Below are 18,078 nucleotides of genomic sequence, written 5' to 3' on the forward strand. Positions count from 1 at the left end.
CTTAATCATTCTGTGATTCTGTGAACTCTGATATCTCTCTCTGACAGAAGTTAACATTTGCTTTCTTTATGTTAGTTTTTTCTGTTTTTTCTTTTGATTTTTCTTCTGTTGATTATATAGGAAAAGCAAAAATAACACTCTGCTGATTCCCAAGGCACCTAGAAGAGATGGCAGCTTTGTGTCATCAATCACTTTGTCCCACAGAAGCCATTACCTTGAGTTAAGGATTCACATATGGACAAGGGAAGGGAAGCTTGGCAGGATGAATGTTGTCATCCTCACCTGCCTTAAGGAAAAGTAACATGATCAGAGTTGCTTTTAAAACTCATGCAGACATCACAGTCATTTCTCACGAAGAAAGCCAGAACCAGCAGCACATGGGTTGCTCAGAGGAACTGGGCTGACACAGAGTCTTTGTACAGAAGGCCTTGAATGCTACATGACACTTGAAAGCTGTAGCCATAATTTCTCCTCAAAATCTCCTTATGCCAAGTCCTCCCCCTCCAGTCTCCATTCATTCCAAATGTGTTTCTCATGTTGCATCAACCAAGGAAAGGAAAGAGAGTGCTTCCCTGTTAGCACCAGCTGCTAGGACATGCTCCGTTATTAAGTGGTAAGTGGGAGAAAGGAGAAACTGTGCACCCACAAATCTCTCTCACCCTGTCACACACTCAGTTGCAGGTCTTTGGTGACACGGTGCATGGAAAGATCTCTTTGGAAAAGTCAGGGTTTCTAGACCTCTCTGTTGGGTTCTTCTCTGGTGAAGATGACCATTATTACATACAGTAGTTGGATGCTGGAGTTGATGCATAATGAATGGGAATTTAAAAAGGAAATCATTATACTCAAACACAAGTTATCTCAATGGTTTCATGATTGGGTAAAACCTGTTTGCCTTTGCAACACAGAAAGCGTACAGGAAAGGCACGGAAAAACCATCCCAGTAACTCCACGGAAGATAAAATGGAGTACAAGATTGGTGACTACCTACCGTATGCCATTTTCCATCACTGATAACAGCAGGGTGAAAAGCTACTGCTTTTCCTTTGCCTAGATCAAATGAGAAATAGAGCTGTCCCCCGTGAAGCTGTAGGGCTGCATAATCAACCTGGTTCTGGTGAGCCATGTAGTAAATCAGGCCACTGGAGGCAAAGGTTCTGAGATTCAGCTGGACAGAAAGTCTAGAAAACAAAAATTCAGTGTTACTGAAAGATATTTCTTCTGCATTGATAAAAAGCTTTTCTGGAGGCAGAGAACAGCCTCAACCAATTTATTATTATGAAAGGAAATTTATTATTACAAAGGCCAGAGAAGTAGAATTTACACTGATTCTGAGAAAGCATGACCTATAATGTATTTTGTAATAGAAATGAGTGCTGTACCTGCCAGAGACAGAAAAAGTGCTTGTCACAGAGTGAGCTGGGCTTTGAGAGGGACAGGCCCAGCTGTTTGTGACTGCAGGCTTGCCTATTGCCCCAAGAAAGGAACAAATTCCAGGGTAATGTGATGGCATCCATTATTATCAGCCAGGCTTGCTGGGATACAATGGAGAGACTAAGAACAGAGGGAGGCTTAAAAGGCAGAGGAGCTGATTGAGCCATTTATTATGGAGACACTAGGTTCAGACTACATAGCATCAATCCTCTGCAATGTCCTTATGTTCAATAGTTACAACGGAGGGCTAGAACCAAAAAAGGCTCTTTTCTCAATGCCTGCAGAGGCCTCCTGAGTTGAAAGAAGCATAGGCAAGTAGCTTGCAGGCTGTGTTTCGGGGACCATGTTGGGAGCCTCTCAAACAAGAGTAGCAGAGAGGCTATCACACGTTAAGTCTCAACAGAATGATTCTTCTCAGTAGTCTTAGCTCCTTCAGTGACCTGGGGAGTGAAGCAGACATGGAAGGTGCAATTGCAGAAAAACCAGAGGAGAGGGTGAGACGTTATCTGCATCAGTCAAAGGAGCAAGGACCAGCTGAGCTCTGTATGTGGAAAACAGAAACGAAAATACTTACAGAATGTACAGAGGGGCTCTTAAGTCTGATGGGAAAAAAATGCAGAACTCTGACCATAAGTTAAACTCATAACCACAAACCTGGGAAAGGCACATTAATTGCATTGTGGTGGTTGTGATACCTTCTTCCACGAGGAACCCACAGAAACCTGAATTGAGGGCCATGTTCAAAGCTGGTAATGCAGTGATCATTCATGAAAACCATCACTGCGCTTCTTGTAGCTCAATACAAGATAATACACTGTGTGCATATGTGATTCAGGATATACTCACTTCTTCCTGACAGTAGACTGATTGAAGAGCAGTGTCAAGTGGCTGCCTTTGGCAAGTCCAAACTGATGGGCACCTTGAACATGATCAGGTAGCTCATCTTTTGCACAAACTACCTGTTAATGAAAGAACTTTAAGAATAGTATCAGGTGCTGACCAGCAAGTGCTGAATGGCAATGTGCCTATGCAGAACTTTGCAAGGAGCAAAACTGAGCCACAAGATAATCACGAAGTATACAGCAATGTCAATTAGCTAAACTCCCAATCATTCTGGACTATCTTTAGGCTCAAAACCAACTAGTTCTAATGATTAATCTATGTCTCACGGAAGCACTGGTCTTCTCTACTGAGAAATGTTTGCAGTCTGAGAAGTATTCATTCATCATTTGTCTTAACTGATAGCCCTTTTGATAACAAATGCTGGAAGACAGAGTACAATTTCAGTATGAAAATCTTAGGGACTTTGTAGAAATATTTTCCCATTTAGTGAGGACACACATTTTTGTTATGATTTGGGGGATGGAGAGCTGAGCAACAAGAGTATGAGCCTAAGCTATACTTTAGCTCTAAGAAGGACAGCTTATTTCTTTTTATAGCCACAGTTGTATGAAACGTGTAAAATCCTGCTTTCTGTTGCCACAGAAAAATGATTTCAGGATGCTTTGGAAACACTTCATTATAAAGATGTGCAGCTGCACAAGGAGAGAAGTAATGCTGCCTTCTCTCTTGGGAACAGGGACTGTGTGAGAGGAAACAGGTGTCGTGCAAGCTGCATTCAGACACTCTGTGTCTCTGGAATGGTTTGTGCCTCCTCTTTGACACAGAGCAGAGACTGCATGTGTGTGACCAGGAAAATGTGAATGCTGAATTACACAGCTAATGCAAATCTCAGCACAGAGCCACTTCGGCAGGAATACACTAAAGATAATAGATACTGTTAAGTCCTTCTGCTGGGGGATTATCACTCCACTTTTTCTTTTCTTTTTCAGCGTTGCTGCCTTAATGAAAAACCTAACTACATTTCCCTTCCAAAAGGCCAACAGGCTGCTACAAAGGTTTATATCACAGTTTTCTACAAGAAATAATAATTTCAAATCCACAATCACTGAACCATTCCATACCATAAAAGAAGCAAATATACACAGTCCATACTTTGAAAATTCTCCACAAAGGTAAAATGCATCTTGCTGTAGAACACTTTCCTAGAAGAGGCAATAGAGCTTTGCTGTAATACATACTTTTTTTATATCTGTAAGAGGCCTCAGGGGAACTGGTAAAGCCTGAAGTTCAGGTTGAATCTCAATGTCTTCTGGCTGTATGGCTGGTTTAGGCTTCTCTGACAAAAAGCAGCTGTCCATATCCACATGTTCATACTTCATGGAAGTGGTGAAATACAAAAGCCTGTGTTTTAAAAACCCTACATTTTAAGAGGTGAAATCCCAAATCCCTACATTTCCCAAGCACAAGGAGAATATTTTACAGGGTCTTTCACTAGTAACAGTAGAAAGGGAAAGAAGTGGCATGCTGGGACAAAAAGATTGAGAAGTGGCAAATAATCTTTCCATAGAACAATATTAATAGACAATATTCTCAGAAAACCATTCTGTCTGTGAATGCAGATGAAACTATATAGAGAAAGTGCATTTTGTGCAGCGTCTCTATACGCATTAAGACATTTTTAAAGCTATTTGGAAATGTAGCAGGTAATATCCACTTTCTGCCTGTTATAATGCCCAGACCATTAGTATCATGCTTGTCCTATGTTAAAAACCAGGCAAATGGACAATGTCATGAAAGAGATTACAAACTACAATTAATAATTACTATACACACTTTTCCAAAACAGCACAGTTACCCCTCTGACTTACTCCTTGTTAAAAATAAGATTGCTGATACAGCCATGAAAGGAGCCAGCCAGTTTTAGCCCTAAGATGCCCTCTCCTGCTGGAATGCCACCAGCGTAGAAGTTGGAAATATTCACGGGGCTCATTTCTGCTGCTGAACCAAGTCTCAATTCTGTAGGGTTACTTTCATCCACCTGTACAGTTATGATCCTGAAAAAGATAAAGTAGGGAAAACATTCAACAAGGGCCTTAGATACTAATTTTCAAATGAAAATCATTCCTTTCAGCCTCAAAAATGTCCTGTACTAAGAAATAAAGATTTGATCATTTTGATAATCCTTTCAGTGTCTTAAAACTAGAAGACCTTCTTTAGATAATTTTTAACATGTAGAGTTTTGTCAAATACCTTTCTAAATTATTTTGATAGGTATCTTTCCAAATTATTTTGATAGCTTTTTTTTCCTAATACTATTTAGTATACTTTACTCAAGTGGCCCAAGCTGTCTATAGAGATTTTGAGAGCTTTTAACTACAGCTTCATCAGTGGCTGTATGCTGTATACAATTACCATGTAAATCAGAACACCTCCATTAACAGCAGAAAAACACAGAACTGATTACTCCACCTAATGAGAGCTAGCAAAGGCAGTTCCTCAGGGAGTGCAGTGAACTGACAACAGCATACAATAATTAAACAGGTAGTACTGTTCGCAGTCACATGTACCTCTTATTCCGTATTAGGATGACAGAGTGTTCTTGTCCATCACCGTACGTTCCATTAGCAGACTGAAGAATTACTTTTCTAGTACTTACTCTATCTCCAGCATTAACATGCACTGCAAGTTGACCATCAATCAGCATGATGGAAAAGAAGGGCTGTGGATTTAATCAGAAGATTAATTTTTAACTATAATTCAATTTCCTGTCAGTCATTCAGTGTTTAAATAGAACATACTTTGGAAAAATTTACCTGCAACTTTTTTGTAAGCAAACTTTTAAATGAAACTCAGAGATTAATAGCCATGTATTGGTACCTCTCAGAGTGCAAAGCATTCTAACAGAAAACATAAAAGCTGGAAATTTCTTTGGTCATGATAAAAATTGAGGTTAAAATGCAGGAGGTTTTTTATACCACCACCACCCCACTCATCCCCTTAGAGGAAGGAAATAAGAAGGGGCAGGTATTCCTACCAAGACTTTGTTCTTGGATTCCGGGAGCTCCAAAACAGTCCACCAGATATGCAATAGCTGTTCATCTCAAATTCTTCAATAACTACTTCTGACTAACAGAAGTGGAAACTAATACTCCGCATGTATTTCATGTGCAGTTTTCCTCCTTGTTGCAAAAGCATTCTGGGTCCTAGCAACTGTAATAGGTCTCTGATAACTGATCCTTCATCTCTCCTCTGCTCCAATGAATAACCTCTGTTCCCCATCTAGCCTCTGTATTTGGGCCTTCTAAGCCAAATAAATTTTTCTTTCTCATTAAGTTACAGTCATAAAATCCTAACTTGATATTACAAAATAAAAAAGACAAAAACAAAACAAAACAAATCTTTATTTTCAGTACTTGCCAAAAGTGCTTGTCTACGTCGTCGCTTTTCCAGTCCCCTGCTGAGTCCAGCAAGGATGATGCCACTGCTGTTCTTTGTAGCAAAAGTTGCCATCAGTTCTGATTCTGGGCTTAAGGACTTAGGTACCAACTCAATATATCCATTGTTCAAGATGTTCACACTACGAATGGGCTATTTTATGAGGAAGAGAAATAATTACTGACTTTGCCCCTACATAGCACCCAGTAAGAAAAAAAAAAATAATTCAAGTATAGATTAGATTATCTTAGAATTTTTCAAGATAAACTCATTTCAACTCACTATATTCTTTCACAAACATTACTATTCATTGTTCAATAACAATAAACATCAGGTCACAAAATCTAAAAATCTCCTACCTCCAATACACAGCCTTTTCTTACTCCGTATGAATTTCTAAGCAAGTCAAAGGTTGAACGGGATATTTCCAGATTCTTGATGCATCCCACATACATTCTACTATTAAGGCCTTTCCTGAAACACAAAACAAGGCTTTTTTTCTGAGGAGTAGTATTTGGAATCTCCTGGGAAAAAAGATTAAGTTCTCTTCAATAAGAGAGAGATCTGTTTTAAAGAATGCAGTCAGCCCAGTGCAAGTGAAAAGTGAAAACAGGGGTAATTTGGGTTTTACTCTTAGCAGATATGAATTCCGATCTTAAAAAGAGTCAGATAACATTGCCCTCAAATGGAAACATACAAGTGTTTAGTGCTGTGCTGTCAGGCCATTTTCCAAAAATTCAAGGTGAACCTTCTGCTGAAGTGTAACAGCTTCTGTGTGAGAGAATAACTGTAGCTCTCTACTACCTAGCAATTCTTTTTCATTTCTTAAGTCTGGAGGATGCCTAATCTGGTTCCAGGTTTAAGTCAGAGAAATCTACGGCTGTCCTGCCATAATCCCTTACAGGCTGCTATGCCAGCTACGATTAACAAGTCTGTACCTCTGCAATAACTGCACAGAGACCAACATTGTCCTGGAATTTACCTTATTGTCAAAAGCATGCAGACAGTTTAATTACATATTCTTTTGCCATGTTTATCCTTTCAAAGTGAAGCAACTGGAAGAAATGTGACTTTACACGTTCAGCAGGGATGTGCAATACAAAAAGTATAAACTAGAGACATGCTATAAAATATGGATTTGTAATGTTTTTTGTTGATCTGTTTACAGTTGTTTCTCCTCTGTTCCAAGTTTCAAAGCTGAATTACAAGAACTCCTGAAGTGCAGTTTTGTCCATAAATGCCAGCTGGAAAACGCAAGGCTCACACAGGTAGAGATCAAAGGAACATCATTCCAGGCAGCAGTGCTGAATCCTTGCCGCAGTCTGACACAAAGAGCAGGCAGCTGCTGTGGCAGCTGCTGTCGTGGAAATCACCCATGGAGGAGAAAAACAGAAGCTTGTTTCTAATCTGAACTGCAGTGTCAGACCTACCAGTGAAAAGCACCGTATTAGAATTTGAAGGCAACGGACAGATAATTCTTTGGTATACATGGCCATAAACAAGACTTCAGACTTCACTGATTTTCACCAATTTCAGTGGACATAGATTTTGTTCAAGTCTTTCCCTCTACTTACAAGAGTCTTAGCAAAGGGGGAAAAGCGAGAGGACCCTTTACCTCACAGTCCTCAATCTTGGCAGCCCACCAATGAAGATTGGGTCCTTATCAGAGCGGTTCAGGTCTGAGGCAACCCCAGGAGATTCTCCTTGCTTGGTTTCTTTATAATTAAGGTTATACGCATCCATGACTGCCAAAATTCCTGCAAAGAAAAGAGAGTAAAGATCTGGAGAAGGACATGAATACGCATTCTTCCATCTTGGCAATCTTGTCGCTAATAAAGGAAAATGTATTCATTGACTCAAACGTGTATGGACAATCTTCTTATTTTTAGAATGAGTACTTTATTGTACTTCCAGCTATTCTGTTAATCACATTCATTCTTCTCCAACAAAACCAAATCTGGGGAAGTCTAAACATATTCTCATATATATATTTTCATGTAGCTATTAACACGTATTATTTGTAATGCATTACTTCCCAAACATAGGCCCCAAAATACTATTGTACTAGGTGCTATTAAAATGCAGAACAGAAAACATGATATATAGACTTGAACAAAGATTTTTCACTCTTTAAAGACTATTGATATGTTTTTGTCTGGCAGCTTCTGCACTACCTGCTCTTTATAAGATGTGCCAAACCAAGCACAAGATTTACACTGCTATCCTTCTAACAGCAAGTAACATAGGCGTGGCTGCTAAAGAAACTGCATTGGAAGTCACCAAATTTGGTTGCAGTGATGTTCCCTGTGGCTATCTTAGATATTTGTATTTGTAAATGTGCAGACACCTGTTTTTTTCAGTCTGTAGCCTACCTTGTTTCTTGTTCCGACTGAATGAAATTTTATACCATGTTCCATTGTTGTAACGATTTTCTGTTGTAAGAGCAAGAGGTCCTGAACCTAGATCAACAGTCAGTCTCACTTTGCCATCAACAAGCTCAAGGGACAAGAAATCTCTCTGGGAGGAAAAAAACCAAACCAAACAAACAACAGATAAAATTCTGGAAATAAAATCTTCCAAAAGAATCATCCTTAGCAGGTTTGAGCTACTGTGTGAAAAAGGTTTGGTAACTCTTGTACCTAGACTAATTGTTAGAACCAAGACACTTATCTTTGCTATGTTTAGGAAAATTAAGTTACATGTACCTCAGAAGGATGCCTTTTTGTTTTGTTGTTATTCTTACTTAAACGCATCATCAGGCTCGGTAACTCATCAGAGGAAGGTTTAAATAACAAATGTCACATTTGCTTTTTTTGGATGAAGTCGAGAGTAATTTGATTTGACTGTTAGCATAACAATCAAACACTACAATGTTCTTTCTGCAAGAAGCAAAGAGCTTCTTCACACAGTGAAAAAAGACTTTCTGGATTTTATTAAAAGTGCCCCCTCTGCACTGTAAAATTTAAGTCAGATACCATGGTGCAATGTATTCAGGCAGTGGGTACAGAACAAACTAAATGAATAATGCAGTGACTCTGAAACAATCTTTATCTAAACAAAGCTTTGTCCTCCTTCAGGAAAATAAAACCACCAGCTAAGTATGTGGTAAACTGCATGACATGACAATGAAGGTCTGGAGATGGGTCTAGGTTATATTGCTGTTGCAGAGAGTTTTATTTAATTTATTTCAGTCTACTGAATTCCCATCTTATGGATTTAATTCAATATGCCTACTCAATATTATATTGTCCTTCTGCAAGCTCAGTTCCAAAAGATTTTGCAAAGGTTCCTTCAACTGAACAAAACTAGTTTGTTGTCCCTACTGTTTCTTTTTCTTGCCTGTAGTTAAGTAATCACTAATTTTAGTCTAGAATTAAAACAAATTATGGAGAATTTTTTTCATTGCTTAATTTTGCCCTTAGTATATGTGAATATTTGCTCTAAAGAGTTATCTCTAGGGTTCCTGTCTTTACTCCTTTGGCTTATTATGTCAATCACAGGTGATAATCTAGACAAAGATAATAACTTGTTTTAATATAAGTAAAATGAAAAATAACAAAGAAGAAAGCAAGAAACCATCAGGTGCTCTAAACATAGTTTTTGACAGCTTTAGAATCTGATCCATTTTCTTACAGTGCCATTTGAAGAAAGATACAGAAGCAGCCCATTAGGTGAAAAGGTACTGAAAAATATTATTATCTGAGTCACTGTTGAGCGGAGTGCCTTCTCCACAACTGAGTATCCACTGCCATCAAAATGGAATGAAGTGTCCTCATCCTGTGGGCTATGGAATTAGAAAACAGAGTTAAAAATGTTAACTGAAGATTTCTGGTTTTCCAGTTATTTTTATATATAATATAAAAAAAGTTAGATCAGTTGGTGCAGCCCCCAGGCAGTATGATTAGAAAGTGTGGAAAGAGACTTGAATCTTGATGTGATTCATAACTGAAGGATTTCAACCAAAGGCCACTTTCATTACAGAATCTTACAATACATGATTTAGCCATGGGGAAGGATGCATACAAGATAAAAAAATGTTCTTTCCTGATGGGTGAGAAAAACCCAATGATTTCTTAAGGGAAAAAATAATTGTTACAACATACACCCTCTTATTTAAAGCATGTCATCCATGTATCAAAATGCTCTGCATAATTGCACTTACAATAAATGTTCTATTAGCCCCTTTCCCCACAATATAATACTTGTGAAAAATATCTGATACAATCAAACAGCACCCTCTGCTGTTTCTATGTGAAACATCCTGTAAAAGGGAATACGGTCAAGCATATTTCTTTTCAATTCCTTAAGCATAAAAATAGTACAGTCTGCAATCCCCTTTCACAATGAGTACAAGAATGGTAGCAAGCTCAGTGGCTATGGAGTTTTTTTATAAGAGTGCTTTACACTGTTTCTTATCCTAGGAAAGAATAAATTTGTCTTCCTGGAAATTACTGGAAAGCAAACATTACAAAATAGTTTGGTTCATTGGCAGTCCCTACTTTCAATGCACAAAATAGACCACAGCAATAGAACTCCTCTGAAAAAGTGATTAATAAGTGATAAAATTCTGTACAGTGAAATTATTTGACACCACTGGCACATTCAGATTAGTGTGTTCAGAACTATAAGTTGATGATCAATGAAACACTGCCATTTGTCTGAGTTCATTATTTTTAGCTGACACAGAAATATATATTGCAGATGTAAATTACTCTAAATCTGTTACAAAAAAGAGTGTGAGACAAAATACCTTCCAAAACAGCCATTGCACTTGCCCTCTCTTTCCACGTAGTTCCAAAGACCGATAGATTTGCCATTCAGGGATGCCTCTCCCATGCACCCTTTAAAATGGGTCACCTTAACGGCAGGTGATTTCTATAAGACAAGAAATACTTCATGAATGCAATTAATGTTAAGTACTCTGAAAATTATGCAGCCAAATTTGTGCTCGGTTGTTTTCCTTGAACTCTTAACTTTGTTAGATATAAATCATAATAAAACAACATGTTTCAGCATAACTATTAACAATTACCATTTAAATCATAATAGATTAGTTTTGCAGCAAGTAAAAAAGTAAAGTAACTATGTCCTTGACCTACTTACATGCCTCATGGCATGAATAACAATGGCAAATTAAAAGAAGGCATGGAAGAAGGAAACGAAAAACAAAATCATTGTGTAATGTCTACAAATCATGCATGCACACATGATTAACACTTTATGCAAAAATTTCCAGGGAAAATTAACTTCAGGATACTAGAATATCCTTATAGCATCTTTGCTTTATGTTCAGAGTACCTGGCATTTCTTGATGAAGTAACCAATTCATGCAATTATTTCTAAGTCAAAAGTGTATCTCAAACATGATAAAAACATTTTACAAAATGCTGATCTCAGAATTTAACCTTGATTTGCCCTCCAAGTCCTCCGATAAACATTAGGGTTGATTTGTTAACATCCAGTATGCTGGCTGTCCCTGGAGAGGTTGCAGATTTAGATGAAGGCTTCTGATTGGAGTTCATTTCCTCTATGCTGAGTGTACCTGTTTTTCCAAACCTGCCAAGTAGAAATACTAATAAATAGTTTTAGAAATCACCAGGCTTAATCAACTCATGCTATTGGCTTCTTTTTTTAAGGAAAACAAAAATCTTGTCACTGGAAAACTCAGAAGATGGTTTTTGTTGTTTATGCCAAGTTCATTCACTAAGGAGCTGGAAACTTCTACAATACAGCCATCTCATTAAAGTACAATAATAATCAATTTTTCTATCCAACATTTATGCCATTCTCATTTTAACTACCTGGTTGCATGTATTCTGTGCCATTTGTTGTTGTCAATTTGAAAATCAGGGTATTCCACTCTTGTTGATCCAGAGCCCAAATCCCAAAGAAGAGCTACCTTACCACGTCGCATCTCCACTGCAAGGAAGTCTGTCTGAAAAACAGCAGGGCTTATTCTAATACATGGCATTGAACGTGTAGTTTCTATTTTGCATATTTAACATGTAACATTGAGAAAGTCTTTTCAGATTCATGTCCCTACATCCCATATTACAGGAGCTGACTTTTAGCAAAATCAGGCCCAGTAAGTTTTTACTCATTTTTACTTTTAAGGAAATCAAAAAGCTCAGCTTATACACATATAGATATATAAAAACATGTGAGGTACACACACATATAGAAATATGCACTTCTGAGTGTATGTGAAGTGACCTACCAGTCTGTGAAAAAGTACTATCACATGATAGCATGCCACAAGTAGCTAATAGCTGTGCATTTATTAGGATTACAGAGAGAAGGAAGAAGAGGGCAATGTGACAGTGAGCCATCGTGCTCCTTTTCAGGTAGGTGGATGCACCATGCTCATGAGGGCCAAATTCAAGTACTTTATCTATGATACAAAGCAAATCGCTTGATATACCCCAGCATGCTATATGAAAGCATCACATAGAGCGTTACACCCCATGAGGTTAACGCACAGCATGGGAAAGTAAAGGGGAGTTTCGTGACATGGCCAAGAGGCAATGCTAAGGAATCAGGTGCTTTTATTCTCTACCTTTGAGGATCTCTGGAATCATGTAAGGCACAAAAGTATTTCCACCCCTAGTGAACACATTCATCTGCAAGAGGCTTCACTTGGATACTTAGTTTGAAATCAAGCAAGAAAACCCATACATACAGTAATTTAAAACATTTGACTACCATCACCTTCAGTAAATGTTGTACACCAGAAACTTACCTTTCCATTGCTACCCAGGTAGAAAAGGAGGTTATCTGGTTCACCAGTTTTCACATTGAGTGTTAAGGTGTTGTAATTCGTAGATGAAATTTGGGGTTGGTAAGCACGAATGCAATCTCTGTCTGCTGATACTGCAACTTTAATCTGGGGAGGGGGAAGGAAGAAATGGAATCTAAACAAGTCTCAGTGTACACAGCACATATTTCTGGAATATGTACTTAGCTTCTGACCAACAAATGCAAGCCATTTGCTGAGACACTTTCATGCAAATTAAGTATTGCTACCTCAGTTAGATCTTAGCAGTCTCCTAGGTATCACTTGACAAAGAGATTCTCAAATAGAAAAGAATGAAATCTGGCATAATTCACTCATTCAATTAGGAGATTTGAAGCCACTAAATTAAACTATTCAAATACCTTAGAAAATAACAAAAAATCTTGGGTCAGAAGCCATATAGTAGTAAAAGCCACTGTAAAAATATCAGAAAATAAAGATACAGAAATTCAAAACCTTTTGGGGGAAAAAAAAGGAAACAATTTCTAGCCTATGTTGAGAGAAAAAAATTTTTTAAAAAATTTAAAAGGCAAACAGTCTGCAATAATACTGGTTATTTCAAAGTTTTACACAGTTTACATGACTATTCAAAAAATACATTTGTGAATATATTACAAGTTAAACTTTTTAAGATTAAGTAGAGAAATTCATATTCCTGCTGTCATACCACTAACTCCTTTGAACACTGTCTAGTATACTGATATAACATCAGTTCAAGCTAAATGCAGCCAAACTCCAAGGAGAGTGGTAGCATAATGACAGAAAAACCGTTTTAACAGAAAAGTCTTAACTTCATCAACATCATTGAATATGTCTGTAAAAACTAAATACATAAAGCATGTGTGCATATGCGTATAGACACAGATATATATAGATTCTCTCCTCTAGTAAAAGTTTACAAAACAACAGAACAAACTCAAAATTGGAAAAAGGGATTTTGCTAATACTTCTTTTCACCCTGCCAGGAATCTCTGTGGTTTATGACACTTCAGAAAATACTACTCCCTCTTTTCTGCAGTGGATTCATTAAGTTTCAGTAGACTGTGACAGAGAAGCAATAACCAATTTGCAAAAAGAACTGAAAGCCTTTTATATTTTAAAACAAAACCTCCCTAAACCTTACAATAATATACCCATACTAAAGGCAAAGACATACCAAAAATTACTGAGCACAAAGTCATTTTCATATTCCCCTTACAGTTTAATGAGGTCCATAGGACAGTTGATTCACTTTTGTTGCCTTTAAGGGGGGTGCAGAGATTTAAAAACCAAGTAAATTATTTGTCTTAAAGTATTCTGGATGCATGACAGCTTCTTGCAAAGAATATGGACATTGCAGGGCATAGATAGCAACTTTATTAATAGAATCAACAGTCTTGTTAAAAAATTTGTAATGATATTTGATGTTATAGGAAGGCACCCAACACCAATCTCTAAAATAAGCTTAGAAATTAACATCTTGTCCTAAAAAGAATGGCAGCACCATCCCCTTACTTGTCACTTTCCCACCAAAATGTCTCTGCTTTCTGACTTAATATACTTCATTATTTTTATAGGAAACAAAAGGAAATAGTAAATAAATTACTGCCTCGTTGTTCTGACAAACTCACAAATGCAATAAGAAACTCAAAGCTAAAACTTTAAAATGTACCAACAGCCTTGCCAGTATGCTTTTAGCATCAGTCAGTGCTCTTGAACTTCACTGAGTCCCCAGAACAACCAGGTACTTGGACAGTAAATTTTAGAATCTTGATCTCAAAGAACTTCCCTGCTAAAAGTGAAAGTAAAGCCAGTTAAGTCTGGGATGATGGAACTTACAGATGCTGCCTGCTTGCGGGCCTGGCTGATGAGCTCTTTAATTTCAGACAGGTTTCTGTTCAGGTTCTCCTCTAACATTTTCAAAGGTTTCAGCCTATCCAATAAAAGACTTGCTTGTGCTTCGACTTCTTTAACTTGTTTTTCAGCTGTGATCGCTGCCAAAACAGAAATGAAATGTTGAGGCAGGTTGAAAGAGACATGTACTGTTCAGTTCATTGCTGAAACACTTAGCCAAGGTGGCCTGTTTCTAATCATTTTGTTTTCAGCAATTTTAAATATCAGTAAAGAATATGCATACTTCAGTGTATTCCATGTGACTCCTCTAGAGGTCTTTTTAAAAGTTAGCACATTTTTATTGAATTAGGAAGAAAATTTCAGTCCATCAGACTCATATTTAATGCCTATTAAAACTGAATATTAGCACTGCTTCTGCAAGCAGTGACATTTCTAAAGAGTAATGAAGCAGCAAACTTACCAGTTTTTGATGAATCAGTTATAAGTTCACTAGTTTTCCTCAATGTGTCATTAACTCGGGACAATGTAGAAGAAGTATTCAGCAGCTTTTGACTGAAATCCCCAAAGTGCCTTAAACCCACCACAGCACTGGTGTTTGCAGACACAGCCAGCTCTTTCACCTCAAGCATGTATTTCCTTGTATCTGAAACACAGTTCCCAGGTTAAAAAAAATGCACAGCTTTCATACATACTTGGGAGTAATAAATGCCTGGCTTCATAACACCACAGTTACAAACAGAGTCAAAACACTAGAAATGCTGTCAGTTACATCCCTCTCATAGTAAAAGTTATATTTTTGTTTGTTTGTATTCTTCAGTCTGTGAGGGGAGCTCCAAACCAAGACTTACTTGACCTAACTTTGCGTAACTGTTGAACGCATTGTGGCTTAGAGTGGGAAGTTTACCTTCTGTGAAACTGAAGTGCCAGGAGGCTGGTGCAACTCCTCTCGCCCAGTTATTAAGTTGGAAAATGGCCATGGCTATGGCCCTGAACAAAAAACACGGTAAATGTTTCCAAGCTGCTGATACAGATATGGATATAGCTATAGATGTAGTTACATTTGTTCATACACACACACAGAAGTATATAATAATAAAATATATTACACACGTATATAAATAGTAGAATTTGCAGCAATTTTAATTAAGGCTCGTCAGTTCAGATTTTCAAGTCTTTTGATCCAAAGACTTGATTAATCCAAGTTTTGAATTCTAGGAGAAATGTTTTATTTTTCATAACCAGCTCTGAATACAATACAGACACAGAATGCAGTGATGGATAACTTGATTCTGCCTATCTCAACAGCAAGATTATATGAATACATCAGGCTCATAGTGTTTAAGTTCCCTGAATGAGTGTTGGCACCCAGAGTCACTTGTCTGAGACTTATGTTTTGAATCCTACAGAAAGCTGGGGAGGCAGAAGGTCTATTACACCCTTTGCTTTGGGCTACGATCACTTATATAGTGAGTGCACCACTCCCAATCTCAGCCTTCCCCTTATACCCCCCTGTGCCAGAATAGTGGGAAGATGCTGCAGCTGGCACAAAAGGCCTGACTTAGCTCTACAGGAATCCTTCTTCACCACCAGTACCCTACACAGAGGGCAATGCCACCATGAATGTCTGCCCAGATTTAAAAAAAAAAAAAAAAGGAAAACTGAAATCAAACAATGTTAAGCTGTGAGTTAAGGAGGACAGTCCTATGATTTTAATAGCACCTTAATTTTCAATGTGCAGCTTTATGCTAGATAGCATCCTGCAATTAATATCCAGCGTAACTTTATTACTAATATCATCCTTTAGTGTGAGAGAAGAGCCTAAGTTGTAAAACAGGTATTTTAAAGCTTTGGACTTAGCATTCTAATCTGGACAGACAAACCAATAACCCAGGCAGGACGTCTTTATGAGTGGTTTTCTACCTTAAAAAAAAACATTATTAATGTTGGCAAAGTATTTCAGACCCTCTTATTCACAACTTCAAAGACATTTTCTCTATTAGTTTCTGTGAACTCTAGGTCTTGCCTTTATCCAAAATAATGACTTCTTTTTTAAAGGGAATTCTTTTGTTTTGGAAAAACACAGAAAGAACATTTTAATCGGTTAAATGAAGTCACCATTTACAACAAGAAAACATTTAGATGCAGATGATAAGATTCACAGCGCAGTATAAACAATTTTGAAACAAGCTATCAAAAGAAAGCAAAACCTCACAGTTCCATATGGAAGTTTCTCTCCATGTGGGATTAAATATTCTAGGACTTCACTCTCTTCTCATATCAGTGTAATTATATTGCTTTCAGAGCCCCTCCTGCTTTACAGCATTGTGAAATGGGAATCAGACTACAGACCTTATATGATAACCCAGTTAGGTTTCATGGGTTTACTAAAAAAATGGAAAATATTCCTTGTAAGGAAAGCTAAATGAGTCTCCAGTATAGTTTATTGCTAGATCTCTGCAGTCAGACATTGAACAGGACTATTACAATTGTACTAGACAGTTCTGTAATAACAAGAACGTCAATATAAATTTCACTTACCATTAGGCAATGCTCTGAGGGAATCATTAAGCTGGTTGACAATTTTATTAGTACTTTCCTGAATCTTTTCTACCTTTTTGTTCAATCCATTCAATCCAAATAAAAGGCCTATTGGGAGAAATAACTGTGATTTTTCTATGCATAAACAAATACCGTACAACCCACACAATCCCTATGTACAGGGATAACAAGCACTTACTTATTTAATCAATGGAACTTTTTTGGTTTTTTCAACAGAAAGAGCATTTTGCAAACAGGAATGCAAAATGAATGCAAGTATGCACAGATAAGCTCTTGTGGGAACTTTTCCATTCAAAGTTATCCTTTTTGGCCAATTCCATCTGTGCAAGTATGCACAGATAAGCTCTTGTGGGAACTTTTCCATTCAAAGTTATCCTTTTGGGCCAAACTGAATTGATAGAAACATCGTTAGGAAAAGGCTATAAATTAAAAAGATTCCATGACTTTGAACTCTTATCATTTTTATGATGTTCTTCACTTTTTGCGATATCTGACAGGAGCCAAAGTAGTATTTTTCTTTTACTTATTTGTGATTCGTTTGCAGAATCCTCTCACTAGAAATAAAAATATGTAGAACAGAAGGAACAAAAAAGGTATGTATTCTGTCCATCTGAATTACATAAAATATATACGTATTTGTAAAGCCATTGATATTAAAAGCAAAGACCATTTTACAGTTACTATATCTCTGTGAAACATTCACTTTCTGTCCAATTTTCTCCAAAATTTCACTTAGGGCCAGCCTCTGCTCCTACACAAATCCTATGTTCAAAATGCTTTTGAACTTCCATGGTTCAGACTTCAATGCCTTGCTGAGATCTTTGGAGTAATAAAAAAACAAAAGGATTTTGGAATTTTTAGAGGGACTCTAAGCCAAAAGGGACTCTAAGCCAAAAGGCACTTTGTACAGACAAAAAAAGTTCAGCTTCTTACTGTATTTCAACTGTGTAGAAGGAACAAGTAAAAATTATTATGATTTAAATGTATCAACCTACATACTTGTGTAATCCATGATTTATTGGATAAAATTGAATTAGTGGATTTCTTCACGAATTGTGTTTGTTCTTCATCTACTGCACAATCCCTAATGATTTAATTCATAACATTTGGGAAAAGAGCCATTTAAATAAAAGTATCGCTTGGAGGTAAATGAGGTAGTGAAGGCCAATTTTTTAAATGTT

At 37.2% G+C, this 18,078-nt stretch overlaps 1 protein-coding gene across 1 annotated transcript in view; it reads right to left on the reverse strand.

Annotated features, from left to right (window-relative positions):
- Positions 1-18,078, reverse strand: part of LAMA1 (laminin subunit alpha 1) — an 84,664-nt gene that overhangs the window by 7,618 nt on the left and 58,968 nt on the right. The window contains exons 42-58 of the mRNA XM_059815631.1: positions 16,877-16,984; positions 14,799-14,981; positions 14,324-14,478; positions 12,452-12,595; positions 11,514-11,647; positions 11,118-11,268; positions 10,463-10,587; positions 9,346-9,496; positions 8,085-8,229; positions 7,328-7,469; positions 6,072-6,186; positions 5,695-5,865; positions 4,845-4,996; positions 4,146-4,331; positions 3,516-3,678; positions 2,281-2,393; positions 992-1,181 (exon numbers count right to left, since the gene is read on the reverse strand). Of these exons, the coding sequence (XP_059671614.1) occupies positions 992-1,181; positions 2,281-2,393; positions 3,516-3,678; positions 4,146-4,331; positions 4,845-4,996; positions 5,695-5,865; positions 6,072-6,186; positions 7,328-7,469; positions 8,085-8,229; positions 9,346-9,496; positions 10,463-10,587; positions 11,118-11,268; positions 11,514-11,647; positions 12,452-12,595; positions 14,324-14,478; positions 14,799-14,981; positions 16,877-16,984 (2,528 nt within the window). The remainder of the gene's footprint in view (positions 1-991; positions 1,182-2,280; positions 2,394-3,515; positions 3,679-4,145; positions 4,332-4,844; positions 4,997-5,694; positions 5,866-6,071; positions 6,187-7,327; positions 7,470-8,084; positions 8,230-9,345; positions 9,497-10,462; positions 10,588-11,117; positions 11,269-11,513; positions 11,648-12,451; positions 12,596-14,323; positions 14,479-14,798; positions 14,982-16,876; positions 16,985-18,078) is intronic.

Source organism: Gavia stellata, chromosome 3, assembly GCF_030936135.1.
Source record: "Gavia stellata isolate bGavSte3 chromosome 3, bGavSte3.hap2, whole genome shotgun sequence".
NCBI lineage: Eukaryota > Metazoa > Chordata > Aves > Gaviiformes > Gaviidae > Gavia > Gavia stellata.